A 27950-nucleotide genomic window follows, 5' to 3' on the forward strand; every position below is an offset into this window, starting at 1 on the left:
ACTATATTTTGGTGATCATACTTTTTCTAAATTGTTTTTAAAATTTATGATTTTTTACCATCAAAACTTAAGTTTGATCTTAAACTAATGGTGGAAAGGAGAGACAAAGGAAAGAATGCCACTGTTATCTTATAATGTACTCTCGTACTCATTAGTTTTTTTACTATCATGCTATTAAGTTTACTAAACAAAGTTTTGATTACATGTGATAATTTTTGTATAAAATAAAATCATTTATTTATATAAAACAAGACACGTATAGCCCCGCCGGGACCAATGCGGACGACCTTATTTCTTTAAACGTTAATCAAACTTTTTTTTTAGACGTCTGATTAATTACTTGACGAAAAATATTACATAGACGATCTTACAGCCGACAATTCTACCATCATATGAGAATGCACGTATGACTGTATCACTCCGAGCCGTCCTATGAAATCCATGTTCGATGATACGCCATGCACCATGCTGAAGACCTCTTGTAATCTTTTTTCTCCATAATCTACGTAATTTACGTTTTTTGGGTTTTGAAATCCTAGAACTTTAGAAGCATTAATCAAATTTTAGAAAAGAAAAAAAAAACAGGCAACGTGACAACAAACAACAACTTATGTAAAGTCAGATCAGACAAAAAGAAAAGTCAACAATTCATAATTCCACTTTTCAGTAAACAACTCTTGGATTAGTTCTCTTTGATTTAGATACATGATTCTTAAAATTTAGATAATTATGATAATATAAACATGAGTTGATCTATAATACGACTAAATTAATTATGCACCAACCAGTTATGAGATGATTAGCACATGTTATAAAATATGATTAATTAAATATTTGATCATGCTATATGATTGGATTAAATTAATATATTTCCCACGTTATCTCAATTAAAGTCTAAAGATCATGGATAAACTGAATAAAGATTTTTTTGAAGTATAAAGAAACGCTTAGCTTGATGGATGAATATTGACAACCGGAGAGAACGAATTCGATTTTACCATAAAGCATGATTATAGATTTCTTGAAAACTAGATTAAGTTGAATCTTATATATTAAAATAGAAGTAAACTTTGATTCATGTGTGATTTTTTTAAAAAATTGACCTAATGGGTCTATTCTTTGAAAGTCATGTTACATTTAATCTCTAATCTTATCATTTAAATTTTGAGCCTACCAAAATTTTTTATTGGGCTATCAATAATTGGATTTAAACAATAGATGATCCATTGGATTTATAGATAGTAAAAATTACATAGATATAATTTAATGTTATAATATTATATCTCCATACGTTAAATAATTAAATATTTATCGATGTTAACTTTTAAAATTATAAAGATTTTTTTTTAAATAACAAAAATTATATTATCTAACAATGATTAATCTTTACTACCTTAAACCAATGAAAGCAAATTTTAAACTATATAGTTTATTTTAAAAATTAAACAAAAACTAAATGTTTAATTATTTACTCGATAATATAAATCTATGAAGCGAAAAGTTTAATTTTTTTAAAAGTTTCTAAATTTGTGAAATGTTACGATATCCTTGAATATGACAATAAAACAATATTTTATTAATCTTTATATATAGAGTCACGATTTTCATAATGAAATAATAATCCAGAAATATATATATAGAAGAAGATACAAATACGTGTTAAAATTTGAAACAATCTATTCAATGAAAAAAAATACCGTAAACTTATTATGTTTTAAAAATTGATAGACACATATATATTATAATATATACCAATTTAGAATTGAAAACAAAATATTTATATAAAAATAAATGAAAACAAAAATCTGCGCGGATCGAGATCTAGTGACTTTGTTAAAACCAAATTAAAACAGAAAATAACAAATTAATATATATTTGAATAAACAATAACGTAGAAAAGAGGCAACAAACAATAATAAGAGATCTGCACGTCTAAACATGAAATCTTATATTCCCTCCGTTTCCAAGTAGTTTTAGCAAAAATAATTTGTTTCACAATATAAATAGTTTACATATTTCAATGCATCTTTTTCATTTATTGGATATTGTGTGACCAATGAAATAATATTAGGTTTTTAATAATTGGTTGAATTAATTGGTTAAATGATATATTCTTTTAAATAATAATTTTCTAAATATTCGTGCTTTTAAACAAAACTACTTACAATTAAAAACGGAAGGAGTATATATATATAGAGCCTGCATGAGCACTGATTTCGATCGCCAACTAGTTAGTGAATAAGATCCTTGACGTCCACTTTTACCGACAAGGGTTGTTTGAAGCGGGAGATTGTCTGGTTAAGTAAGGTAAAGCCGTGAAGTAGAAGTAGAGATCGAGACTAGAATTTCACCGAAAAACCGAGTCACTGAAACTCGGAGACATTGAGCATGCGATGAGTTGTCGCTATGAAAATCACGGGCAGCTGAAGCCCAAGACGGTCCAAAACTGGAGATGAAGCTAATAAGCTGAAGTCCTATGAGCTGTTTAAAGAAGGAAAACGTTATGATGATTTCAAGTATGCAAGAACCCTTTCCAGCAATCTACTTTTCACTCCACATCCAAGAGATGTTCCGGGAGTTGGGGAATGAGTTTCAGTGCCACTATTGTCTTGCACAGACTTTAGCTTCAGCATGCAAACAACTATATACCTTTGAAATATATTTTGGTGATTTTGCTCGGACTCAGAGGTATTAGTACTATTCTTGTTTCTCATTTCTTTACTCTCAGTAGAAACTCTTTTACAAGTTTTCACTGCGTTTTTTTTTAAATTTATTTGTTTTTTTAATTATCTCTTGAAAATCCAAGAAGATAACAAGAGAATCACTAGGCTTGTTTGGAATGCAATAATCGAGAATCTGTGATTTTTATACTATGAACTTGAGTACTGGAAAGGAAAGTTTGAAGCAAAGATCACGTGAATTCTTTGGTGGCTTTCATAAAAAGTGTATTACATTATCCAGCCAGACATTATCATTGGGGCCAACGAACAAAACTTAATGATAGATTTAAATGGCGTGATTAACTAAATCATAGTCAGCAACAATCAACTACTCAAAACCATGGCTAATCAAGCACGCAATTAAAAACACTAACCGGTCCCACCAAACTGCCGCAAAAGTCCATCAAATCCATCACTTTCAGCTACCCTCACAGCTCCGTCACCTAAATCTTATCACTCCCAACCCATACTTAACCGCCACGTGTACCAAAACGCCAAGACAACCTGTCACGTTAGCATTGTCCAAAACCACCACCGTTTTGTCCTCCCATGATAAAACAACCCACACGACTCCTCTCTTCTTCTTCTTCGTCTTCGTCAACGCTACCTCCAGATTTCGATTCCGGGGAAGATGGAGAAATTCTCGTACAACTCGTATCCAGACTCAGCCGAATCGTCTCCCAGATCTCGCGACGTCGATTTCGACAACCCTCCGCCGTGGGAGGACCAGACGCAGCAGCAGCAGCAGCAGCAGCAGACGCATAGCTACAAGGTGAAGTTCATGTGCAGCTACGGCGGGAAGATCCAGCCGCGCCCGCACGATAACCAGCTCACCTACGTAAACGGAGACACCAAGATCTTATCCGTCGATCGCGGCATCAGGTTCCCCGCTCTGGCTTCGAAGCTCTCCGCCGTCATCGGGGGAGACGGAGGCGGGGAGATCTCGTTTAAGTATCAGCTCCCGGGAGAAGATCTCGACGCGTTGATCTCGGTGACTAACGAAGACGATCTCGAGCACATGATGCACGAGTACGATCGGCTTCTCCGTATGTCCTCTAAGCCGGCGAGGATGCGTCTGTTTCTCTTCCCGTTGTCTTCTCCCGTCTCCGGCGGCGGGTTTGGATCCGAAGGCTCGACGAAATCGGATCGGGAGATGGTGAATACGATCCCTAACAGGCCGGAATCGGAGAAATCCGTAACCGCTCCGGCGAGTAACGCCGATTTCTTGTTCGGATCGGAGAAAGTAGTTGTAGCTCCACCAGCTCCACCGTCTCCGACTCAACAGATTATTCAGGATCCACAGATGTTCGTTAATCAACAGGTGATAACACCGGAGCAGCACCCGGCGGAGATTCAAAGACAGATCCATGAGTTTCAGAGGATTCAAATTAGAGATCAAGAACATCAACAACAGCAACAGATGCAGCAGCAGCAGCTCCAACAAGAGGCTATGTACAGAAGAAAAAGCGAAGACGACCGATACTTCACTCCAACCTACGCTCAAAATCCTCCTCCTCCACCGACGACGGTGTCTCAGACGAATCAACAACCTCCGGTTGGTTACTGGCAAGGAAACAACACCATTCCAGGGAACAACATATACACAACCACGTCGCAGAATCTACAGGAGCAGCAAGTATACATGATTCCAGCTCAATCTCAAGCACCAGGGACGTTATACCATAACGTAATGAGACCACCGACACAAGGAAACCAAGGGTATTTCCCACCTGTTCAGCAGCGAGTCCAACAGCATCATCCTGATCCCTACATGGAGCAGCAGAGCCAGCAAGGCTACAACGTGGTTCAACCACCACAGCCAACGTATTCAGGTGGTCCACAAGTTATGAGTAGTGGTCCAATGGGTTTACATGAAACGCAGCCGTATTCGCAGATGGGGAATCCTGTGTACTATACAGTGGCTGGGGATGGTATGATGGTGCCACCGCAGCCGCATCAGCTTCAGTACCAGGGAATGGGTCAACCGGTTAGTGGCATGACCGGGCCGGATGGGAAATTGGTGGTTAACACGGCACCCAAAGTGTCGCAGAGTTCAGATTCGGTGTGAGTGTGAGCTCGAGCTGATGTTGATGTGAATGTCATGATCACATTGTTATCCATTTACTAATATTTATGTATAAGCGTTTGAGATCAAATTGGAATCTGAATGTGCTTGCTTTTGAGTTAGCTCCTTTTAGAGCTCTGTTTTAAATTTATAATAAATATGCTTCTGGACCTCTTTGGTCTCGTCGTCTCTTGTGCATCCATTGACTGAGTGTTAAGATTCTAGCTTTTATGCCTTAATTCGCTTGTATGACTTATTGTTGAATTACTTTATTGATTAAGACTATAAATCGATGTGCTTCATGTTCATACCATTGTCTAAAGTGGTCCAAAATCAAGTATGGACATGTGTTGTGCGAGAAAAAGAGCGTTAGGTGAGGAAGCATTGGTTCTTAAAAGATGAAAGTTCACTCACTCTTAAGTCTTTAACTAACTAACTAATCCACTGGACCCATTCTGTGTCTTATCATTCAGTTTTTGTTAAAGAAAAATAACTTTACTAAGCGACAATCATTTTATTGTCATCTTCTTAATAGATCATCTAAAGTCTTTGTCCGTATAATTGTGCTGCCATATTAATTACATGTCTCAATCCAGAACATAGGTGTCCATGTAAAACCTAAATTGTCTTTGTCACGACGATTCAAATTGATTTTGTGTTCTTCCTCTTTCACCCAAATTTATCTTATCAATTTGATTTCTTGTCTTTACATCCATTGATGTCGGTCAGTTTGGTTAGGTAGACCCAGGGCGGACTCAATGGTTTCATGGACCAAGAGGCAAAAGAAAATTAATTTCCAAACTATTATTTTTTTTTTTTTAATTTGATAGATATATTTTTTTCAAAATATTATTAAAAGTAAAAAATACTTTCATATAAAAAAAATCAGACCCTTTTTCTTATTCTTAATATAAAATACATGTATTTTAAAAAAAAAAACGGACTCTTATCTATTAAGAAATATAAGGCAACAGATTGGATCCGGAACGGTCGCACTGCTTGCCCGCCTATCTAAGCCAGCCCTGGGTAGACCTTGCCCATGACTTTGATTTGTTAAAAGACTAAATCCATTCCCAGCTCAACAGTAATTAGTTAGTTTTCGAAAAAAATCCTCCTTTGTGTATGAAAAATGAATTCTAAATGTGTTTATGTTTCCTAAGATTTTTGATGACTTAAAAAAAACTAATATTTTTGACTGTTATAAACTGATAATGATGTAAATATCTTTTGTTGAGGTAGATATTTGTGTTTCCAGTGGAAACACCATGGCCTAATAATCAAATTTTAAAAGCTTTTACATCCAATCCGGAGTTCGATTCTCGAAAAAACGTAATTTTTTACCGATGGTATAATGCAAGCTTTTTGGAAGTTCCAGCGTATTATAGGGAGAATTGTTCATTGTGGTCATGTGCTGCGGAGAAAGTATGTTTATCGGAGATATCGTACATGCAGAACCTTTCGTCGATCCAAGTGTTATGGGGAGAGATATTAGATGATGGTGTAATCAATAATTTGATAAAAAAGATATTTGTGCTCCCATTTTGTCAATTCCCAATCATAAATTCGATCAGAGACTAACATGGCAAGTAACAAACATAAAATGTTGTTGACAAAAAAAACAAACATAAAATGTTGTGGTTAAAAAAAACAAACATAAAATGTAAACTACTTGAGAAGAAACTCACGCGCATTAGAGTCGCGTTGAGCGCGTCAGCCCAAAATCCATTAGACAGACAGACTAGGAGTGGGCGTTCGGGTTCGGATCTGATATTTCGGATTTTCGGGTATTTCGGTATAGAGGTATAGAACCTGTTCGGGTATTTCTGTACTTCGGGTCGGGTTCGGATATTTTTAGTTCGTGTTCGGTTATTTCGGATCGGATTCGGATATTTAGATTTTGAAAAAAAAATTAAAATTAAAATTTTTCATTTCTCAAATTTCTTGTATTTTAAAATATAACTTTCACTTAACTAATTTTTTTTTAATAGATTAAGTGGTTAATAGATTTGGACATAAAATTTTAAAACTAAAAAAGACATTAATTTGGTTATTGTTTTTAAATTTTGGATGTAATTTTTTGTTAATTCTTGAAATAAAAAGTTTGACATGTATTTTAAGAGAGTATCAAATCATTTTCTCCGTAATTTTATGTATATCATATGAACTTAAAGTATGTATAGTATCAATATAAATATTTTATATAAAATAAGAGATGTAAACTAGAAATATATGGTTAATTATTCATATGTTCGGTTATCTTCGGATATCTATTCGGGTTCAGATATTATCCGTTCGGGTTCGGATATCCAATCCCTCCTAGTTCAATACTCGTTCGGATATTTTGCTACTTCGGTTCGGATTTCGTTTCGAGTTTTTCGGATTGTGTTCGAGTGCGGCTTCGGAGGGTAAAGTGCCCACCCCTAAGACAGACCATAAATATTGGGCTTTTCCGCATAAATAAAAACTTCATAGGGTCGATAGTGCGTGATTAAGCCTTTCAGCGCTACCTATTACTTTTTCTCCTTCCATATTTAGCCCAAAAACCAAAATATCCTGGCCCATGCTTCTGTGTTATTTTATCAAATAGCCAACGATCAAAACATGAGAAAACCAACCTAAGAAACAAGAAAATAACTCAAGAATCCAATTTTCAGTTTCTTCTTCAATCACTCAAAGTATTATTCCCATGCCCAACCTGCATCTCCCTCAAGCGCGGTCTTAGAACTGGTAAACATTTTATTACATTCCAACCCCATCAATAAGGTCTTAGAACAAAGAAAAAGCCAACAAACATAAGTTTTCAAAGCCTAAAATCCCAAAACAAAAGCTAGACACTTGCTTTCTCAAAAGACAATGAGAGTTTAACAAACGTTTCTAACTCTCTTTTATTAAATCTTGTGCATCTCAAGGAAACTCTTACTGGAGACTCTGGTGGCTTAACCAAACAACGAAAAGAGCTTAGGGGAAATGTTGCTTCAATGGGTCAAGAGCGAGTGAATACTCTTGATAGTATGGTAAAGCGCGGCCAATGCAGTAACCGAGGTGATAACCGGAAGTTGCTGCTGTACATGGTAATGAACTTGGTAGAAAGCCGGGTAAGTGAGGCAGATCATACCCATCTTCAGGTAGAGAAGATAGCCGCCATAAAAGACTCCGGTCAAGTAAATCCCCGAGATTCTGTTGAAAATGGATAACATTGAGTTCTTCTGAGGCTGGTAAACCGTGAGGTGAGGAGATAGAGGGCGAAAGCTTTGGGGTTTTGGAGAAGTCTGGTCCTCCTCTGTCATCTTGATACCCTCGGCGATTGTAGACAACACACGTCTTGGTGTTCCCACACCAAGAGCTCTCAGATGAGCTCCCATAGCATTCACAGTAGCTTTTGAATGCTATGGGAAGAATCGAGATAAGGATCAACCAAGGACAATCATAAGTTTAAGCTGCTTTTAAACATTACAAAGGAAATAAAAAAGAATCCCAAAGTTTGGACAAAGACATCTTACCTCTCTCTCCTCTCTAACGGCATTGCTTATGTTGCTAGTTCCAAAACCAGTCCCAACATTTTCATTCACACCGGCTCTCGATCTATAACGAAAAAGACACAGTCAAAAGCGCAACAACAGGGTGACTCCATACGTTTTTTTTTTTTGCAAAAGGAAACATACCCGAAAGCTCTACACAAACTTGCATAGTTCTGACCAGTGTACGAACCCAATGAAGGTTGAGCATTACCAGCAAGCTGCAAAGAAGAACGTTTATCAAAGAACAGTTAAGAAAAACGTCTCTACCCATATCCAACATGGAAAAGAAGACCCCATCATCTGATTCTCATTAAGCGCCTCAAAATAAAAAAATTAAAGCTCATACGGTAGCTAAGTCTCTATCATCTTCTTCTTTGCTAACAGTCTTCAGATTATTCTGAGAAAATTTCATCTCTATTCCACAAAAGGCTATACAAATCTGTACCCTAATAGATAATCTCGTGTTTTCAATTTCTTTCTAAATCAACGATCAATACATCAAAATCTGCAAATCAGCATATCGGTTTCATATTCCATGAATAATTCCACGAATCGCAAATTTTCTCGATCTATCAGCTATTTAACCAAAAAGCCGTACAGATTTGTAGACGGAAAGAGGCGCAGAGACGACGTCGCGTCGGCGGATCGATCGGAGAATAGCTGTGGCAGCCATCGTATGAATCAAAACCAGTATCTCTCTCTACTAGCTTTCCTGAGAAAACTCGAACAAGGGAAATGGGATCTCGATTAAAACCAACCCTATTTAACTAAAATAATAATAATTAGAGGGTAATCTGGTAAATTATTATTCTTTTTTTTTTTTTTGGACACAAGTAAATTATTATTCTCCCCAATGTTTTTTCTTTTTTGAGCAAATTCTCCCCAATGTTATCTGCACGTTCCACAATGTGTTGAAAAGTGGAATCCTCTCTTTAGATTAGCGGGTTTTCCCATACTTATCTTTTGCTATATCACAAAGTCCAGTTCACTACAAAAATTTATTCCAGAAACACGCCCATCTCTCGCTGTGCTTAAGGCAAGTTTTGAAGCGGAGGAAATAGAGTAAATTGCACTGAACAACACGAACTTTGCATATATTCTTAAAATTCCCCATTTTATTTGTTATCTTCTTTTAAAGCCCCTTATGATGTTTAACTCGTAACAACTGGGGAGGCTACTACAAACATCATGATGAGAATTGGCTTGTTCATGTTCTTTGGCAAAAGAAGCAAACAAAACAACAGGGAGTAGATCTCAATTAGCTTATGATTACTATTCCATAGAGAAAGGTTCGTCAACATAGGAGATCACCACATCTTACAAAATAAGAAAAACTACTAGACTTTAAACTTCTGGTTATCAAAGACACCAGAGAGAACAAACTCTTCTTCATAAACTTTCGCTTTTTTTTATTTATTGCAGATAACGATAGTAGATGGCACTTAAGCAGCCATCATGGAACCCGAATTCTTCTTGCATTCCGTGAGCATGTCCATGTAGAACTGGCACTTGCTGATGTCGCTTCCATAATTGTTGACACACTACGCAACATATCAAACAAGACAAAAAAAGAACATCCCTGTGAATACATCGGATGTCCAAGGATTCAACCAGAATCTAAAGTACATAAACACATAACTTCTATTGTGTTCATCTGTTCATAGTATCTACAATTCAGGAAGCATTTTTCAATGTGCCTACTTGTTCTTCAATTTCAACAAAGCAAAGGGGTTTAAGACTTTACTTCCTGGAAAGCCTTGGACTGAGTGTCACAAGAAGCAGAGGCCATGCTGTTGGCAACAGGGGAAGCAGGGGCAGCCTCAGAAACAACGGTTTCATGCTTAATGGTTCTTGGTCCCATGATAGCATCCACAACCCTGTGACCAATTGCATTCCCAGCACCCCAAGTCATACCTATAGTTACCAAAATAATCAACATATATCATCACAAACCAGACCACATAAACATATGAAACACAATATTCTTGTAAGAAAGCAGACATACCATCAGCTATGGTAGAGCCAATAGCACTACGCTGAGGCTGAGCTGTTGCTGGAGGAGGAGCATGTTTCACTGAAAACACATAAAAAAAAAAAACAATCGCAATCACACAACAAAGACAAATTTAACCGATGGATCACTTAAAAAAAAATCAGAAAATGAAATTCACCAGTTTGAGGAGGAGGCGGGCTGCGTGCACGTGCTGGTGCAGGGCGTGCTGGTGCGGGGCGAGCGCGGTAACCACCTGTAACAATTTCACAAAATCGATTTTCGTCATCGTCTATACAAACATAAACCCTAAAAAAAAATCATCACGATTCCAGCAACACAAGCACATCGTAGACTACACAGACTCTAGATCCGAAGCATAAGCCCAAACGAGGAGGAAGGAGAGATCTGAAATTTTTGAAAAGAGAGAACTAACCACCGGAGCTGCGTCGAGGCATTTTGGGATAAACTTAGGCGTCGAACAAGTGAAGGGCTTATTATCAGCAGGGCGAAACGAAACTTGACGCGCTAGAAACCCTGAGAAAACGTATTTTAAAAGAGGAAGACAGCAAATATCAGATGAGGGCGAGACCACGCGGATATTTACACGTGTACATCTCTAATTGGTTGGGGAACTTTCTAGACGAAAAGATTCGACCTTGCTCGTCACGTATCTTGCGCCTCAAACCGAGATTTTCTTTTTTTTCAAAGAAAAAAAAGGAAAGTAACAAACCCCAACGGATTCGGGCTTTGACTGGTTTGGCCCATAATAATTTCCATTTCTCTTTCATTTTTTTACCTTCGGTGAATTTGCAAGTCAGATCCTTTTATTTTCCGGTAATTTCAGATTAACATTTAGATTATTCACTTTGTACTGCAATTTCCTATAGAAAGTGAGGTTTGTTTCCACGTGAATTGTTGCATTTAGATCTAGTTCGATGTATTGATATTTGTTCCTTGCATTGATATTAAATTTGATTATTTTTCCAAATTTGATGTCATGTAGTATAAGTGTTTAATAACTAATCTATAATAATATAAAGACTTAGAAATGTAAGTATTTCTTAGATAAAACAACACAAATGAAAGCAAAACAGACCGTATGATAAGTAAGATGAGGAAAAAGATTAACAGCTTCTGTTACTTGTAAATATCCAATAGAAAACAAAAGGAGTCACTTGCAGTTTTAAAACCACTCAGCCAAAATAACAAAAGAAAATTATCATTTTTCGGCAGTAGCACTCGCAGCACTCAAGTCCACAGACAAATCAAGAGTCTGCAAAAGAACAATGAAGAAAAACTCAGTACTCAAAATGTTTTTATGTTTACTTGTGAACCAAGAAAAAAAGAGTGATGATGAGTTTATAGTTTTATACCTTTCCAGTGATCTTGGTGTACATCTCCAGTACATCCACCACTGTACTCTCGAAATGCGTTGTTGCATCATAAGTCTGATAAGAAAATGAAAACAAAGTAACATCAACAAAATAAAAACAAAGACATGTAAGAAACAAAAAAAATTACTGAGACTATATGACTATGATATTCACTTACACCGGAGATGAAGCAGTTGTCTTCTTCTTGCTTATTGGTCGGAACGTATGTGTCATAAGAATGGTAAAAAATCTCATCAATAGGTCCAAGCAATTCAATTCCAGGTTTAAGCTCTTCTTCTGGATTATCAGTCTCAGCTTCTGCAGAGACAAAAGCAATGTATTTGCCCTTTGGTGCTACGTTGTGAGCGTATGAGCAACAGAACAAGTACCTACAAAATCAGAATGATCATGTTTCTATATTTAGATATGTGTTCTTTGATTATGATCTCTTACATGTCTGATTTGCGTCCGAGCTGCTTCTGAGGAAGAATGATTTGGACCGAGTGAGCGTCGTTGGTGTCTGGAATAGGATGGCTCATTATACACACCGCTCGAGCCACTTTCCCAACTTTCTTAACCTGAAACACAAGGAAACCGTCTTAGAACGTCACTAGGCCTTGCGAGAATCAAGTGCTGAAATGGGTTTAGAGTTACCTTGTCAGACAAGTAAGAAGGATCACAGACAACTTTCTTGCATTTAGCAGTTTCTCCTGCAGAAGTGACACCGATAGCTTTTCCGGAGCCATCAAACTCAACCTGTTAGGGATAATGTTAAAGATATTCATGAGTTTCGAGCTATCTTACATTTATGGATATGAGATTTCTAATAAACAAAACCGAGAAAAAAAAAGATTATGGATGGTGTGTAACCTTGCATTCAGGCTTGTTCAGCATGTAAGTCCCTCCATACACAGCGCTCAAACGTGCGAAAGCCTGAGAATAGAAACAGAGATTTGAGACATATATAGAAAAGGGTCGTAAACCTAAGATGTTTCATGAGAATAATGTGAATACAAACCTGTGGCAACTCTCCTAGACCATACAATGGGTAGATGTAAGGTGATCCTCCTTGGAATCGAGCCAATGATTCCGCGTAGAGCTTTACCACATAACAAACAATTAAATGCACATTGAGATCAGAACATTGCCTTTGTTATGAAAGAAAAGAAAACACTTTACCTTGATTCTCTTGACAAAATCAATGGCTGGTTGATCCAAGTAGCCATCGTCATTGTGAAGCGCTAAGGCATGACCGATGAAGTCGATTGTATCATCTTCAAGTCCGTACTTCCTATTGGGAAAAGAAAAAACCAGAGAGACAAAGCTTGTAACGCAAGAAACAAATGATGAAATGATTTTGAGTTGGACGTACGAGATGATCTCTCTAGCAGTGACTTTGCTAAGGTCAAGTCCTTCGTGAGACTTAGGATCCTTCTCATCGTAGTCTTGCACATAGATGAAGAACTTTCGCGCACGTCGTTTCTCGAACAGTCCCATCAATGGCGACTTTAGGGCTTCCACATCAGTGGCTGGGACTTTATAGATCTGACGTTTGAATGGTAAGGATGATCAAATCTTTAGCTAGTAGTTACTTATATTTAAGGTAAAAAAAAAGACTTAATCACTACCTTGCCCTTATTGTAGACGAAGCTGCCATCAACGGCTTTGAAGTTAAGATACTTGGTGACATCCGTATGAATTAGGGTTTGAACAAGGAGTCCATTAGCCATGATGAACTGCAGATCAAGAAACCATATAAATCTCCATTAATCGATTAATCACATTACATACATTTGCATAATGTTCTGATATATATTCACTAATAGAAATGTGTTATACCTTTGGGATCATATCGACATTGTATTCTCTGATTGCTCCAAGGTTTTCTTCAGGAGTATCACTTCCCCTAAAACGCTTCCATAACTGAGTGAGGTTAAGAGAGGATGATTCTCCTCCATAGTAGTCGTTTCTATCCATATGCAGCACCTATATAAAGATTCAAAAACACAAACAAAATAAATAAATAAAATTGACGATGTTTACATATTTGAAAGATAAGCATGCATTTGGAAGTGAATTGGGAAGGAGGAAACCTTGAGGCCATCGACAGAGAGGAGACCACTAAGAATACACTCCTTGAGACCAGTCCCAAGAACAATCACATCATACTCTTCATCCATTGCTGCAACCGATCTCTATAATTCTTCTCTAATCTCTAATAGCTTTTTGTTATATTAAAGAACCAAAGTGTGTGGGAAGAAAAAGAAATAGAGGGATGATGTGTGGCTGTTAATACAGTCTTTACCACCACCTCCTATCTTACCGTTAAACCTCATGAAAATATTCCACGTTACAATCAAAACCGCATTGTTAGGAATTGATTAATCATAACTTCAAATGTTTACAAATCGTTAAAGAAACAAAAAACTTACTATATTCAGACAAACAGGTGGCAAATGAAAATTGTCCTAATTACAAATGACAATGGTTAACCAAGAAAACTTGAGATCAATTCAATAACAATCATTGGTATGCTGTAGACCGGCCGGTTTAGGAAGGTCAAGTACTGGGGTACCGTTATATAACTGAAATGACAAAAGTACCCACCCATAGATATTGTTTATAGACAACAGTGTCTTGTTGATCCACTAGCAAAGTAACACTGTTCTGTATTACTATTTACTCAAAAGCAAAGGTTGAGAAACAAAGATATGGTCAGCGGCGACGATAACGGAGCTGAGGCGGATTGGTGGTTAGTCACATCGAAGGAGCTTCTAGCCTCAAGGGACTTCAAAGGAGCAAAGACACTAGCGATCCGCGCATGCGAAGACGACTCGTCCCGAACACATGCAGCGGACTACATCATCGCCATCGCCGACACTCTCCTCACCGGAGAATCCACCGTCGGAGATTCGAAACTACCGGACTGGTACGCGGTGCTCCGTCTCGAAAAGCTCACCCAAAGCCTCGAACGCGTCGCGGTTCAGTACCGTAGACTCGCTCTTCTCCTCAACCCCACCGTCAACCGTCTCCCTTTCGCCGACCAAGCGCTCAAGCTCGTCTCCGACGCTTGGTGCGTCCTCTCCGATCCTCCGAGAAAGTCTATCTACGACCGAGAGTTGCAGGTGAGCCAACCGGAGCAGTTAGCTGAGACCTCGGAGAATCCAAAGGCTGCGAGCTTTTGGACGGCGTGTCCGTACTGTTACGCGCTTTTCGAGTATCCTAAGGGATACGAGGAATGCGCGTTGAGGTGTCAGCAGTGTGGGAGAGCGTTTGAAGCGGTTAAGACGGAGACGCCGCCTGTGGAGAGTAATGGCCAGGGGGTTTACTTTTTCTGTTCGTGGGCTATGTTTCCTGTAGGGTTTTCAGGTGATGCTAAAAGCTCTGGTTCTGGTTGGTCGCCGGTTTCACATCTCTTTCACTGCCCTGTGCTAAGCCCCTCTGATCATCAAGCAAATCTTGAAACACCTGCTCCAAGAAACTACCACGACGTGGAGGATGGTGGGGACGAGTTGTATATTAACATATCTGATGATGATGAAGAGAGAAATCATGCAAAGAAAAATAAGAAAGGAGGATGATATCAAAAGGATTGAGTTTTTTGAGGAACTTGATGAGTTCTTGAAAAATCTGTTAATAACTTTTGTGTTGTTGTAGCTGATAAGGTCAAAGGTTACTTGGTGAAAGTAAGACCTTTTTGTATGTCCTTGTTTGTTTTGTGGTTGCATGTTCTTGGGCCTATGTATTGTTAGTAGTTGAAAATGATGTAGCTTTGATTCGTTTGTGGAATCAATGTAATGTAATCTTATGTATAACCTTTATGTATCATATCCAAGAACTGGTTTCGGATGATATAGTTGCGATGGAAGTAAGGCACCAACACTTCTCAGATTAGACTTGTTTCATTTTGGCTATATTTTATTGAAAGAAAGTTGTTACCGGCTGAAGTTATACCCAATTCTATAACTTTCTTTTGTAAAATATGTCTGAAGATCAAATATCAAACAATATGTTGTACTTCAATGACTTGATGACAAATAGCATAACATACCCACAAGGCAAAAGGATCTACAGTCGTTGTGTAGATTACCGACCACAACCTAAACGTTGTTTGCTTTCATTCTTTAATCTGAAGCTGCATTTCGTACTTGCAAATTTACCAAATTTATGTGCAAAAAAAAAAAGAAATTCATCTTGAAATTTTGATTCGTCAGAATCAACACAACTGGCTAGATATTTGCAAGGCATAATTGATCAAGCCTCAATCTTGATTTCTTAGTGATTGTTAATAAACTTGGTATAATTGATGATTATTTTCAAGATAGACGTGTAACAAAAACATGAACACGTAAACATTAGGATCTAAAAGTCAACTAGATTGAATACAGATAGAGAGGTTAAGCGAACTTTTTGAATTATACAGATATTTTCCCACCAAACTCATCTTCCCTCTTCCTCTCAACACCTTTAAATAGCCATTCGAATCAAAGACCAAAAACTCATCAAAAACCAAAAACAAACAAACACACATCAAAGCAAAAGAAGAAGAAGAAGAAGGCAAAAAACTTTTCAAGTAAGCAAGCAGAACCATGGCACTGATGAAGAAGAGTCTCTTTGCTCTTCTCCTCTCATCACCACTTCTGATCATCTGTCTTACTTCATTACTCACTTATCCGGCTTCAGTTGGAGCTCGCCGGTTAGTGGAGGAGATTCCTAAACCGGAAATACCCAAACTGCCTGAACTACCTCACATGGAGATACCAAAATTGCCCGAACTACCTCACCCGGAGCTACCAAAATTTCCTGAGCTGCCAAAATTGCCTGAGCTACCTCACCCGGAGCTACCAAAATTCGAAGTTCCAAAGTTTCCGGAGCACCCTAAACTAGAGATTCCCAAGTTACCTGAGTTTCCAAAGCCCGAGCTGCCCAAGATTCCGGAAATTCCGAAGCATGAGGGGACTAAGTTGATGGAGACTCCGAAGGTGCCAGAGATTCCAAAACCAGAGCTACCAAAGGTACCAGAGATTCCTAAACCGGAGCTACCAAAGGTACCGGAGATTCCTAAACCGGAGCTACCAAAGATTCCGGAAATTCAAAAGCCTGAAGCTCCTAAGTTGCCGGAGTTGCCAAAGGTGCCGGAGATTCAAAAACCAGAGCTACCAAAGGTACCAGAGATTCCAAAGCCCGAGTTGCCGAAGATGCCGGAGATTCCAAAACCAGAGCTACCGAAGATGCCTGAAGTTCCCAAGTTGCCGGAACTCCCAAAAGTTCCTGGAACTCACTAAAGCCTATTGAACCGTATGAAAGCCCATCTACTTTAAGGGCCCCACACGCCCATGATCTAGATTTTCTATATCACCTTTGTCTTGTGTGTCTATCTCATCGTCGTTTTCTTAGGGAACCATATCTATGGTTTGTTCTCATAGCTATACTTTCTTTCTTCATACACTTATGCTTGTACTATCTGTTATATACTTGTATGTTTCATACATATAAATTTATTTGTGTTTCATATACTCTTTTAATGGTTTGTGTTACTTATCTAAATCGTTTTGTCTAAAAACAATTGTTCACGTGTTCAAATAATACGGGGAAATTTTATGAATATCGATTCTATAAATCTGAACACGCAAAAAGATCCTTTAGGTTTGTTTATTAACGCAAACTTGGTTAAACGGAAAAAGAGGAAGTAGTGAGGAGTGAGGACACATTTAAAGAACATGGTGATTATGCCCAAAATGATGTGAAGCACCATTGGTGTGTACAGCGGAAAAACGTTTAACCAGATCGAGATCAAACCGGAGTTCAAATACTGCACTTAGCGGAGCTTTCGATCTCTTGCAAACCGGTTAAGCATGGTAAACCTGGTCAGGGTGCCACAAAGTCCTCTAGGTTTATCCCTCTCAAGTCTCAAGTGAATCTTTACAAGAAGACTTCATGCTATATATTTTTTTACCATGTCGTCTTTTATTTTCCTCATTCACATCTGTTACCATCGTTTGGGTGACTTCCTTTTTAATACCACAATGGGGATTTAGAATTTTACAATGTATTTAGTTGATTTTTGCTCCTCGTAAATATAGTATATTTTACTAACTGGATTTTTTTTAATTGATTGAGGAGCTTTTATATTTTTATTTGTTTCTATCCATTATACAAGTTTTCTTGAAATGTCTAACGTTTATAACTTGAACAGGTAAACATTTAAATTCTCAACTAATTAAAACATAAAGGAGTTATACATATAAGAAGTAAAATTAAATGAAAATATAGGTGAGTTTGTTGAAGACTAATTAACATCAAATACTCACAATGGTGATTAGAGTTCTTCTTACCATATTTGTTGACTCCTATACAAATTACATTATAAATACCTCTCTCGTCTCATGTATAAATAATAACTCACTCGTTACACAATACCAAAACACAGACTCTATTTACTCACAATATTACTTGACCCTTCAAGCTGGTTTCCATTCAAGAGAAAATACCATATCACAAAAATGATTAATCTTCGCATTCCTATTCTCGTTTCTTTTATGTTTTTCCTTGTTTTTATTTCGTCGTCCCTTTTGTTTGCTACGCCTATTTTTGCTGCTAGAGTAGGTCACTCTCTGGTACAAGAAGAGGCCACAAAGATTCCACAATATAATAGGCTTGAGGAGTCGGAGGAACCGGAGATTCCAGAAGATCCTGAGGTTCCTGAGGAGCCTGAGGAACCAGAGGAGCTACCAAAGGAGTCAGAAGAAGGGAGTTTTGAATTCCCCTCGTGGATCCCAAGCTTCCCTTTTCCCGGTACTAACGGCGGTTTACCAAAGACTGAAAAGACAAAACCTACAAGTGTTATTTCCGAGGCAACTTCTAGTGGTTCGAACAAGAAGCCATAGATCAATGGATTGAGAACATTAAAAGGGAATCTATATACACTGCTATTGCTTGAATAATGATAAATAAAAGTAAATGGTGTAATAATAGGCTTGTTTGTGTTTTATGAAACACGAGATAGTACTTACGCATTGTTGCATTTTCATGTCATGTTTGGGTCACTGACGTCTCGAAATTAAGTCTTTGTACTGAGTCTCTGGTGTAGCTTGTGTGCTTTTCTTGTGGTACAAAATATATATTTTACGATTACGTTTTGTAATTAGTATCAACATCATTTTTTCTCTCACCATGGTTTATATTTTTGACTTCTTTTGACAAATTTTATTTTACGTACACCAGATGTTGAGAGCTTTGCCAAGTCTTCTTATCTGACAGCTTACGTTGGCCCAAAAAAAGAAAACTGAAAGCTTCAAATGGGCAATTATCAGTCCAACTTGGTGAATATGCCCAACTTTAGGATAGAATTATGGCTCATTATCAGTCTTGAGTTAGGGAATAGACCCAATTTCATAAGGCTACTCATCTTAGCAAAGCTTAGTCTTCCTTGACAATGTGAAGCTTATATTTAAACATCATATTCAGCAGTCTTATCTTAACATGTTTTAAATGATTATTTCTCAACAGATAGCATAATTGTTTCCTAGAAATTTAGAAATTTTAAAGTAGTTTGAAATCATATTGAAAATAGTAATCATATAGCTCCTCCACTGGTCTCAGTCGGTAACTACTATCCTCATATCAAATCAAACAAAACACATGAACAAGGTAACAAGAAATCAATCTTCAGAAGAAAAACATTCAAAAAGCAAGAAAGAAACAAAGGATGGGAAAAAGTAGTCGTCAAGGCAATTAAGCACTTAATCCCCGTGCATTTCTTTAATCATTCACTTGCTGCCCTTTTTGCCCTTTTTCTTTTTCTTTTCTTTGTTCCCTTTCTCAACCAAATACGGGTAATCCTAGTCAAATTGTTAAATTTCTTATTAAAATATTACTATTTACTATATAGTCTTAAACTAAATGTAAAAATTAAAAAACGATTGGGCCAAAATGGTGTTTTCTTAGCTAGCTATATACTCCTGAACTAGTAAACAATCAAAAGTTCTAATGTAATTTGATTTTTCTTAACCCCCAAGAAAATGAAGTATGTACGTGTTTATCCTATGATCATCGTAAATGTTCCAAAACATCCCACCCACGCACCTAAAGGAAATAATTTGAAACAATAATTAAAGAAACCACCCAGAAAAAGTTAAAACTTACTTCCACTATTTGGCTCGTTAACTATTATAAACAAAAACAAAAGTGAAAGAGAAGACCAAGCATACGGGCTTCACTTTAACTAACAACTAAGAAATTATTACGTTTGTTGTAGTGGTACTAAATTATACTCATGTTTCAAAGTTTTTAATTTTAGTTATAAAAGTATATTTTTTGTGATTATCTATTTTCATAATTCTAAACAAATAAAAATTCAAAACATAATAATTTTTTCAAAGTTTACAATTAATTATTATTAATTGATAAATTAATAAAAATGTATTAAAAATACCAAAAATATGCATTTTTATGAAATAGAAAGAGTATAAGTTATAGGTTGATATATTATGGATCGTGAGGGTTTGCCATTATCTACACCATAATTACTTCTATACACGTTCGGCCCCCTCGTAGTCCCACTGCCTCCGTCTTACTAACACAACAACAATTTTAATACTATTTACGACTATCAATCAATTCACAGTTCTATGTATTTAAATTATATTTCCCTACCTACTATATGTTTTAAAATTAAGATAATAAAAACCACAAAGAAAAAACCATCTTCGCATTACACAATTTTCGATTTAAAAAAAATGTATGGATCATTTTTTTTTATTTTGGGATGAGAGAACTTATGGATCATTCTAAATCGAGATAGTGTAAAATTCCAAATCCATCATTTTTGGTCATGCTCTTCCAATTGTTGTTTCGCGAAGAGGATATGATATACTTTTCCTATCCATATGGTTAGAAACTAGAAAGTGGATGAGATATGAATTCGAACTAAAAACTAACGTAAAAAAAAGACACATAAAAAGCTGATATAAATCATGAAAAAAGGAAATAAAAATCAAATTTAGGCATTCTGTTTTTAATTCTATTATATTTATAAGTACTATAATTTCATTTTATTGACCATTATGTGAAAAGCGTAAAATCGTCAAAACAAAGGGACTCTATTATAAAGTAACGCCTCTGCACTCCAGTCTTCTTCATGCCCCCACACTTATTTCCTCAGAAAATATTTTCGTTTTAAAAAAGAATTTGCGTTCGCTCCCTCTGGGATCTGGAAGATAAAGGATCTTTCACTTGCTTCCTCTCTGTAAGTTAATGGGTTTTGGTTTTCTTAATGTTTTTCGATGTGTGTGAATATTAGTAATTTGATGCGGAATGAGCTTAAAAAATCGTTAGTAAAAATGAGGGAATTAGTCTGGTTTGGATTAGCGAGAATTTGATTAGAATTTGTACTCTTTTTCAGTGATTATCTGTTCCTCTAGTTTGATGAGATGATTAATTATATTTTTTTTCCTTTTCATGTAACAGAACTCATCTCTTTGGATTACAAAGCAGTTGGTGATAAGAATCTTTAAGAGCATAGAAGGAGAAAACAACAGAATGCATTGGTTCACAAGTTTTGTTCGCAAAGTTGTCCCTTTGAATCTCTATTGCCGTGTCATTCTGTAAATTTCATCTCTCTTACCTCCAAATCTTCTCATTCTTCTCCACTTTTTGTTCTGTTTATAATAAATCTCTTTAATAATGGGATCCCAACGTTTCTACGTCTTCCATTGTGAACAATATATGATCAGCTAAACAGATTTGCCTTTTTTCTCTCTTCCTTTTTTTTTTTTTTCTCGAGTCATCTCTCTCTTCTCTCAACCCCAAGTGTTTTTTGGAAAAATTATGGTAAGCCAATCAGCTGGTCAGACAAGATTTCGAACCTTCAAGTACGAGAACAACGGTGCGGTTGTAGTAAGAGCTATTGTTTGCTTTCAACCCATGGCTAATTGTCAGGTTTGTTTCTGAAATCAAAAATTAAAATTTATTCTCTCCTTGTCACACACTTTTTAGTTCAGGTTTCTAACACTACTGTTTTGTCTTCCACTTTCAGGCTGAATACTTTAGACATATGCTCAAACCAGTGACGTAGTTTGCTTTGTTCTCTGTGTCTGTGTTGTATCTTTCTAGCTGACGTTTTGTTTCTATATTTTTCTCTCACGATAAGAAAGTATTTTGCGTTCAACACATTGTCTTGTTGCAACAACTTCCACAATCGGTATGCTTTTACTCTTTATCTTTCATATCTTCACTTTTAAGTTATCTTGGTTCTGTTTGTCTACTATGGTTTTTTTTTTTTTTTTGGGTTGGTTTGTGTAATGATCTCTCATTCATAATCATAGCCATGTAAAAACTAATTCATCCCTTTCTTTTTTGCCTTTTCTCTTTGCAGTATTGTATTTCTGTAAAGTTTCATTGGCGTAAACTGCAAGAGCATGCCTCTTGATAACAGCCAACAGAAATGGTTACCATTGGGCTTGAATCCTCAGGACATAGCTACCGGGTCCTCTCCTGGAGCTCCTTTCCCGGAACTCGGTAAAATATATGCATCTGAGTATCAGTTTCGCTATCTGCAGCCACCGTTCCAGGCCTTACTGTCCAGTTATGGAACACAAGTTGCTGCTCAGAGCACACTCAAGTCTTCTCAGAAAAGGTTTCTAGTATTCGACCAGTCAGGAAACCAGACTCGCTTGTTACAGTGTGGATCTCCAGTTCGTTTTCCCTCTTTTGTGGCTACTGATCCAGAGAAAATTCTCAATTTTCTAAACCTAGAGAAAGGGTTAAGTAAAGATCATGCCATTCCAGAAAAGATATTCCTCCATGAAGATCATGTCAATGGCGAAGAGAAGGAGTCAGAGATGCACGAAGACACTGAGGAAATTAACGCACTACTGTATTCTGATGATGAAGACAATGATGATTGCGAGAGTGATGATGATGATGATGAAGTGACGAGCACAGGTCACTCTCCATTCCCAGTTGAACAACAAGCGTGCAATAATAAAACAACAGAAGAAGAAGAACTGGATGAAACCGAAAGCTGTGGTGGTGATGATGGTCCACGTCTCAAAAGGCAGAAAGTACTACTGGACCATTCGTCATACAGAGAAGACCTATCACCATCACCATCACCATCCCCATCCTTTGTGGTGGGTACCAAGAGTCTCACTAATCTCAAAAGGTCATCAGATGAGAAACTTCAAGAGTCCAACATCTCAAGCAGCAATCAAGAAATGGGTTCTGGTCTTAGCGACGAGGAAGAGACGAGGAAAGACAAGATCCACACCGCTCTGAGAATCCTTGAGAGCGTAGTTCCAGGAGCAGAAGGGAAAGAAGCTCTTTTACTACTAGACGAAGCCATTGACTACCTCAAGCTGCTGAAGCGAGAGTTAACCTCACAACCAAAAGGTTTAAACAACCACTGGTGAAAAACAATTGGACAAGTATGGCTGGTTGGTTAAACAGAAGACAAGAGACAAAAGACAATCAATGAGATAAAGAAGATTCTTTCAATATTTTGCAATTAACGTGCGTTTGAAACAATTTTAGGTCACGCCTGGTGGCCTAGTGGGACCGTATCCACACTGTTCAGCTTAGCTGGGTCAATAGTGATATCTCTGCTTTTGGATTTGGCATGCTCTCTCTATAAGAAAAAGGAACAAAATAGACGTTTACTTTCTTCTGTGCTTTGGAGAGTTGGAGTGGAATAAAATTTGAAACAAAAGCAAAGTCTTTGGTGCCTCATTGATTCTTCCTTTTTTTTTTTCCTCTCGAGTAATAATAAACCCTTGTGAAGGTGGTGGTGGGTGTGGTGGATGAAGTAAAAAATCAAAATAGACAACAGTGAATTGTTTTATGGAGTTGTTGTGGAAATGCAATCTCCGCATGTTCTGTGAATATCTCCACTTACATTATTGGGTGAATCTCTGTCCCCACGCTCTTTTGTCTCATTATTACTCTTCTGTTGCTATCTCAGTCCCGTATCTATTCTTCTTCTTTTCATTTTTTTTAAGTTTCCTGTAATATACTGTAATGTCATTTGCTTCTGTTGTTTCTCTCGTGGGTCCAACACATGTTGTATGTATCAGTCATGTTTTATTAATACAATTTTAGAGCTGCAGTATGGATTATGGAAGAACCTTCTTAGACTCAGCTCCTTGCATGCCAAACCTTTTTTGTTCCGACCTTTCAAAATATCGTATTTCTGTACTAAAAACAAGTTCTGTAGACTTGTAGTCCAAATGAAAAAGACAGTTGAACAAGGATACAATCATACAATGAAACTTGTCTTCGTAAAAATTCGGAACTAGAAATACATTTGGACTTTGTAGTTATATTTGAAATGGCCTAAAGCCCATTGATCTATATGGGCCATTAATAGTAGTAAATGACAAATAAATACGTAAGTTATTCCCGTCGGCCAGCTAGAGTATAATTGTATAATTCAATTGCTCGTGGGCTTTTTTGCATTTCTACCGAAAAAAGAATTAGGTCATGGTTTAATGGGTTTGATATTTCGGTTGTTAATGAAGTGGTCATGAATTAGGAGTGATTGAATGAGGACAGGATAAGTCACAATCCAAACTCAGGATAGATCAGAAATTGGTTTACTTTCTAGACACGCTAATCTACGGAGAGAATCTAATGCTATTCGCTTATTTGTTCTAAACATATTAACAACTTGTCAGATGTATTCTCAATTGGATCATATGCGTATGCGACTGGAACTTAGTGAGGGACTCTTAACACTTTTAATATTTCTTAGTTGTTTGATTACTTTATAACAAGGTAACCAAACTTATCTCTCTTTTGTAAAATAGAGACCAAAGACTTGTCACGAGTTTGATTTGCAGCATATATTTGAATGTGCCTGCTAGATAAAAACGATTACATTTGACTTTTGAGCATCCGTAAACATCACGAAACAGATTGGACGTAAAACATGGGATGTAGAAGAAGTTAAGACATGGAGTCCAAGCAGTGCCGTGCAAACAGATACAGGGACCTGAGGCGAAATTATATTTTTTGTTTATATAATTTTATGTGTATTATATTTAAAATAAAATAATTCAAAATAACTTATTTTGCCATATGAATTAAAAATTAGAAAATAAAAATGATACACAAAGTTTAGAATGTAAAATTTTTGAGTAATTTATTTTGGTTCTTTAATATTTTTTGCCAAATTATCATAGTATATAAAATGTGTATAAAAATGTGATGTAAAATATTAAATTAGTAACATAAAAATGAAGGTTAAAATTGTGTGTTAAAATGATGATACTTTTAAGAATATTAAAGTCTCTAGAACTTAGTTACTATATAATACTTTTACATATTTTTCCATTTACTTATATATATATATATAACCAGATAATAATAGATAAAACCTTAAAAGTCAACAAAAGTTGTTTCAATTTTTATTTCTGTGTTTTTTTACCATGGGTTAGAACTTAGAAGTTGATGATTTTAAAAAATAATTAAAGTCTCTAAAATTTTAACTGAAACAGATTCTAACAAAAAAAGTTTCAAACAAAAAAGAGATCTGAAATCAGGTAAAAATCTAATTAATATTTATTAAGTACAAAAAAAAATAAGAGATCAGGGACCCCAAAAATTTTACATTATCAAGAGACCCTAGGCGAATAGGCCTTTTTTACTTTAAGGTGAGCATGGGTCTGAGTCCAAAGATGAATTTTCAACGGGTTCAGTACCGATACCACAGCCCTTTTTAAAAGCATGGATCCCTTATTAACAAACTGTCAAAGGAGTCTTTGAATTATTTCTTTGAACCAGTACAAACCATTGATCCCACAAGTCTGCTTGAATCACATACACCAACCCACTCATTATATTTAAGACTTCCTGAGATAATTTAATTCAATTAACCTAAAAAGTTGAGATTAGTGGGAAAAGTGGATAATGAAAACAAAATGATTATTCCCAACTCAGAGTAATTAAATACGCTAATGTTGAGAAAAGAAAAACGCTAATACATCCAAAGGCTATAAGACTATTAGCTTTGATAAAGGTTAAGTGTTTTTTTTATTTCTCTCGTTTTCCTCAAGTTCCATCATCACCAAGACAGCCACCTTTATTCCCCTTTACAATACTATTTTCTTTTAAAATATTTGTTTACCGTATCCTACACAGCATAATTAATTTCTTAATCCCATTCCCTGTTTATCTATAAAGTCTGTTCCCTCTGGTAAAACGATGTTATTAAAATAAGCTTAGAGAAAATGGCTTATTTGCCAAATAACCAAAAAAAATAGAAATTAGATTTGTAGAGAGAAGAAAAAGAGAGATAGGAAGAGAAAGCAGGGAAGAGATTTTGGTTATTTAAGTGAACTTGTGTTTTTTGTATGGTTAGTAGGCCCAATTTTCCCAGAGAAAGCTACAAATCGATTTTATTTATTGGCATTAAATTAGATATATGGCCCATCCTTCACATATCTCCAGGATCGAATGTACACGACACACAAAACGACAAAAGAAACACATCCACTTCCCTCCCTAAACTCCTCCGTACAATCAGACAAGATAGATATCTACAACAACTTTCTTTGGCTCCGATAAGCTTCAACTCTCCATCTCCATTGATCTCTTGCCACGTGTCTCCTTCTAGACCGTCTAAAGTCAAACCAAAGTCTTACACTTCGAAGTCTGCGGGTCCCACATCGCTGGCAAAAGATATTTCCTCCCGGCGAGTCCCAAGGCGTTGTAACTCGCCCCGGTTGTCTTGTCTACGAGGACCCGACCCGCGTAACCCGGGTAGGAACCGGACCCGAACATCCCGGTACATACCGAGACAGCTTCTTGATTCCCGCCGTTAAAGTAACCGCTTTTAAACGGATTCGTGACGGTGTTAACCAGTAGCGTCGCGAGGTTTATGATCATTCCGTCGACTCCGACGTCGCCGTTAGGGGCGATTAACGGCGGAGACTGAGGTCCGTACATCGGCTGATGAAACGGCCACGCGCAGTAGCCAGCACACTGCGTTTCAGAGTTTCCCACCCAGACATAAGCTCCGCTGTTAACGGAACGTGCTTTCGCGCCATGAGTCCCGCACCGGTTCATGCAGAATCCTTCAACGGCGACGTCCTTCGCGGTTAAAACGACGGTTATCGACCGAACACCACCTCCGTTGAGCTTCCCCGAGAGAGCTCTGAGATAAGGACTCTTTAACGATTTTCCGAGAGGGTAGTTCTCGAGGAGGAGCTGTTTACCGACGACGATCTTCGACGAGCCGCCTTTGTACTTCTCCGTCGTCTTCCACCACGAGGCCACGGATGGGCCTTTTGATGGGACGGCGGAGGAGCTGAGAGAGCGGATGAAGTCGACGATGATTGACCGTTGGATTGAGGTGAACTTCCCGTACCAGACGAGGTTGAGAGTGACGTTTCCTTTCAAGAGAATGCCGTTGTGGTACTTAAGCACCAGAGGCTGCTCTTCGACCAACGCGGCGGAGGAGAAGCCGATGGTGGTGGAGAGGAGGATGAGAAGGACGGTAAGACGGTGAGTGTGTGCCATTTTTGGGGAGAACAGAGAGGTTTTTGTTTTTTAATTTGGGGTTTTATGAAACCATAGAAGGCTGTATTTATATTGGAATTTTTGAACGGGGTACAGCTGTATTATGCGGAGAGTATGCGTTTCAAACGGCGGTGACGTGGGCATGTTTAATTGGTTAGGCGCTTGGACTTGACAGCCTGTAGTGAGGTTAGTCTAGGGTGACGTGGTAGGTTCCATAAACGTGTATTAAATTAATTGAAAAAAGTTTTTGAGTAAATCTAGATATTATGCGACAGGGATGAACACTTCCGTGCATGTCCGGATAAAAGTTTTAACTAGTTACATCGAATAGTTCCTGTCTGAAGTTATTGAAAGTAGTAATCATGCATGTAATTCAATAAATAAAGTTTATTTATTATTTTTTACAAAACTCTTGAAGGAAATTTGTACTATTATATACGTTTCCGAACGCACCGAGTTTCAGTTACATTTCATCATATACAAAAGGCAAAAAAGCATAGGTTTTTGGATCACCAGCTCAACGAATTCACAAAAATAACTCAACAAGTAGACGAAGAAAATGTTGAATTTTGAGATACACATTCATCAGTTCTTCTATTATCAAGTGGATCTACTATAGAACGACTATTTTAGGGAACAATCCTACATACCCACTGGAAATGTTTAGGCGGTGTTTTCGAATGAACAAGCCATCGTTCCTTCGCATTGTCCATCGCCTAAGTAATGAAGTTTCATACTTTGAACAAAGAAGAAATGCTCACGGAA

General features: G+C 37.1%; 9 protein-coding genes across 10 annotated transcripts; 5 read left to right on the top strand and 4 right to left on the bottom strand.

The window, feature by feature from the left end:
• The first annotated feature begins 2928 nt into the window (after positions 1-2928).
• Positions 2929-4987, top strand: LOC106440391 (mediator of RNA polymerase II transcription subunit 15-like). Its single transcript, XM_013882037.3, has one exon. The coding sequence runs from the start codon at positions 3352-3354 to the stop codon at positions 4786-4788; it is 1437 nt and encodes a 478-aa protein (XP_013737491.1). The 5' UTR covers positions 2929-3351; the 3' UTR covers positions 4789-4987.
• A 2516-nt stretch (positions 4988-7503) lies between these two features.
• On the bottom strand, positions 7504-9104 carry LOC106440390 (succinate dehydrogenase subunit 3-1, mitochondrial-like). 2 transcript variants are annotated; one of them, XM_013882035.3, is made up of 4 exons: positions 8902-9104; positions 8448-8521; positions 8286-8367; positions 7504-8171 (listed from the first exon to the last, which is right to left on the bottom strand). In XM_013882035.3, exons 1-4 carry the CDS (start codon positions 8974-8976, stop codon positions 7761-7763), a joined length of 642 nt encoding a protein of 213 aa, XP_013737489.1. In that variant the 5' UTR covers positions 8977-9104; the 3' UTR covers positions 7504-7760. The 2 variants fall into 2 exon arrangements, with proteins under 2 accessions (XP_013737489.1, XP_013737490.1); XM_013882036.3 differs by lacking the exon at positions 8902-9104 and having other exon boundaries at positions 8444-8511.
• Positions 9105-9551: 447 nt separating this feature from the next.
• LOC106440389 (uncharacterized protein C6C3.02c) lies at positions 9552-10885 on the bottom strand. The gene is made up of 5 exons (XM_013882034.3): positions 10730-10885; positions 10475-10549; positions 10309-10377; positions 10048-10217; positions 9552-9844 (listed from the first exon to the last, which is right to left on the bottom strand). Exons 1-5 carry the CDS (start codon positions 10749-10751, stop codon positions 9746-9748), a joined length of 435 nt encoding a protein of 144 aa, XP_013737488.1. The 5' UTR covers positions 10752-10885; the 3' UTR covers positions 9552-9745.
• Positions 10886-11340: 455 nt separating this feature from the next.
• On the bottom strand, positions 11341-13919 carry LOC106444469 (guanosine nucleotide diphosphate dissociation inhibitor At5g09550-like). Its single transcript, XM_013885934.3, has 12 exons — positions 13763-13919; positions 13509-13655; positions 13298-13405; positions 13042-13214; positions 12849-12960; positions 12688-12768; positions 12540-12602; positions 12324-12425; positions 12123-12247; positions 11848-12058; positions 11670-11744; positions 11341-11569 (listed from the first exon to the last, which is right to left on the bottom strand). The coding sequence occupies exons 1-12, from the start codon at positions 13847-13849 to the stop codon at positions 11516-11518; spliced, it is 1338 nt and encodes a 445-aa protein (XP_013741388.2). The 5' UTR covers positions 13850-13919; the 3' UTR covers positions 11341-11515.
• A 406-nt stretch (positions 13920-14325) lies between these two features.
• On the top strand, positions 14326-15521 carry LOC106440388. The gene has a single exon (XM_013882033.3). It carries the CDS (start codon positions 14381-14383, stop codon positions 15248-15250), a length of 870 nt encoding a protein of 289 aa, XP_013737487.1. The 5' UTR covers positions 14326-14380; the 3' UTR covers positions 15251-15521.
• A 640-nt stretch (positions 15522-16161) lies between these two features.
• Positions 16162-17187, top strand: LOC106440385 (protein PELPK1-like). The gene has a single exon (XM_013882031.3). The coding sequence runs from the start codon at positions 16259-16261 to the stop codon at positions 16952-16954; it is 696 nt and encodes a 231-aa protein (XP_013737485.1). The 5' UTR covers positions 16162-16258; the 3' UTR covers positions 16955-17187.
• Positions 17188-18056: 869 nt separating this feature from the next.
• LOC106419093 lies at positions 18057-21424 on the top strand. Its single transcript, XM_048769412.1, has 2 exons — positions 18057-20916; positions 21138-21424. The coding sequence occupies exon 1, from the start codon at positions 18173-18175 to the stop codon at positions 18554-18556; it is 384 nt and encodes a 127-aa protein (XP_048625369.1). The 5' UTR covers positions 18057-18172; the 3' UTR covers positions 18557-20916; positions 21138-21424.
• Positions 21425-21705: 281 nt separating this feature from the next.
• Positions 21706-23396, top strand: LOC106440384 (transcription factor bHLH143). Its single transcript, XM_013882030.3, has 2 exons — positions 21706-21870; positions 22045-23396. The coding sequence occupies exon 2, from the start codon at positions 22088-22090 to the stop codon at positions 23078-23080; it is 993 nt and encodes a 330-aa protein (XP_013737484.1). The 5' UTR covers positions 21706-21870; positions 22045-22087; the 3' UTR covers positions 23081-23396.
• Positions 23397-26046: 2650 nt separating this feature from the next.
• On the bottom strand, positions 26047-27256 carry LOC106440383 (protein EXORDIUM-like 4). The gene has a single exon (XM_013882029.3). The coding sequence runs from the start codon at positions 27183-27185 to the stop codon at positions 26292-26294; it is 894 nt and encodes a 297-aa protein (XP_013737483.1). The 5' UTR covers positions 27186-27256; the 3' UTR covers positions 26047-26291.
• Between the last annotated feature and the right edge of the window lie 694 nt (positions 27257-27950).

Source organism: Brassica napus, chromosome C9 (assembly GCF_020379485.1).
Source record: "Brassica napus cultivar Da-Ae chromosome C9, Da-Ae, whole genome shotgun sequence".
Classification (NCBI taxonomy): Eukaryota; Viridiplantae; Streptophyta; class Magnoliopsida; order Brassicales; family Brassicaceae; genus Brassica; species Brassica napus.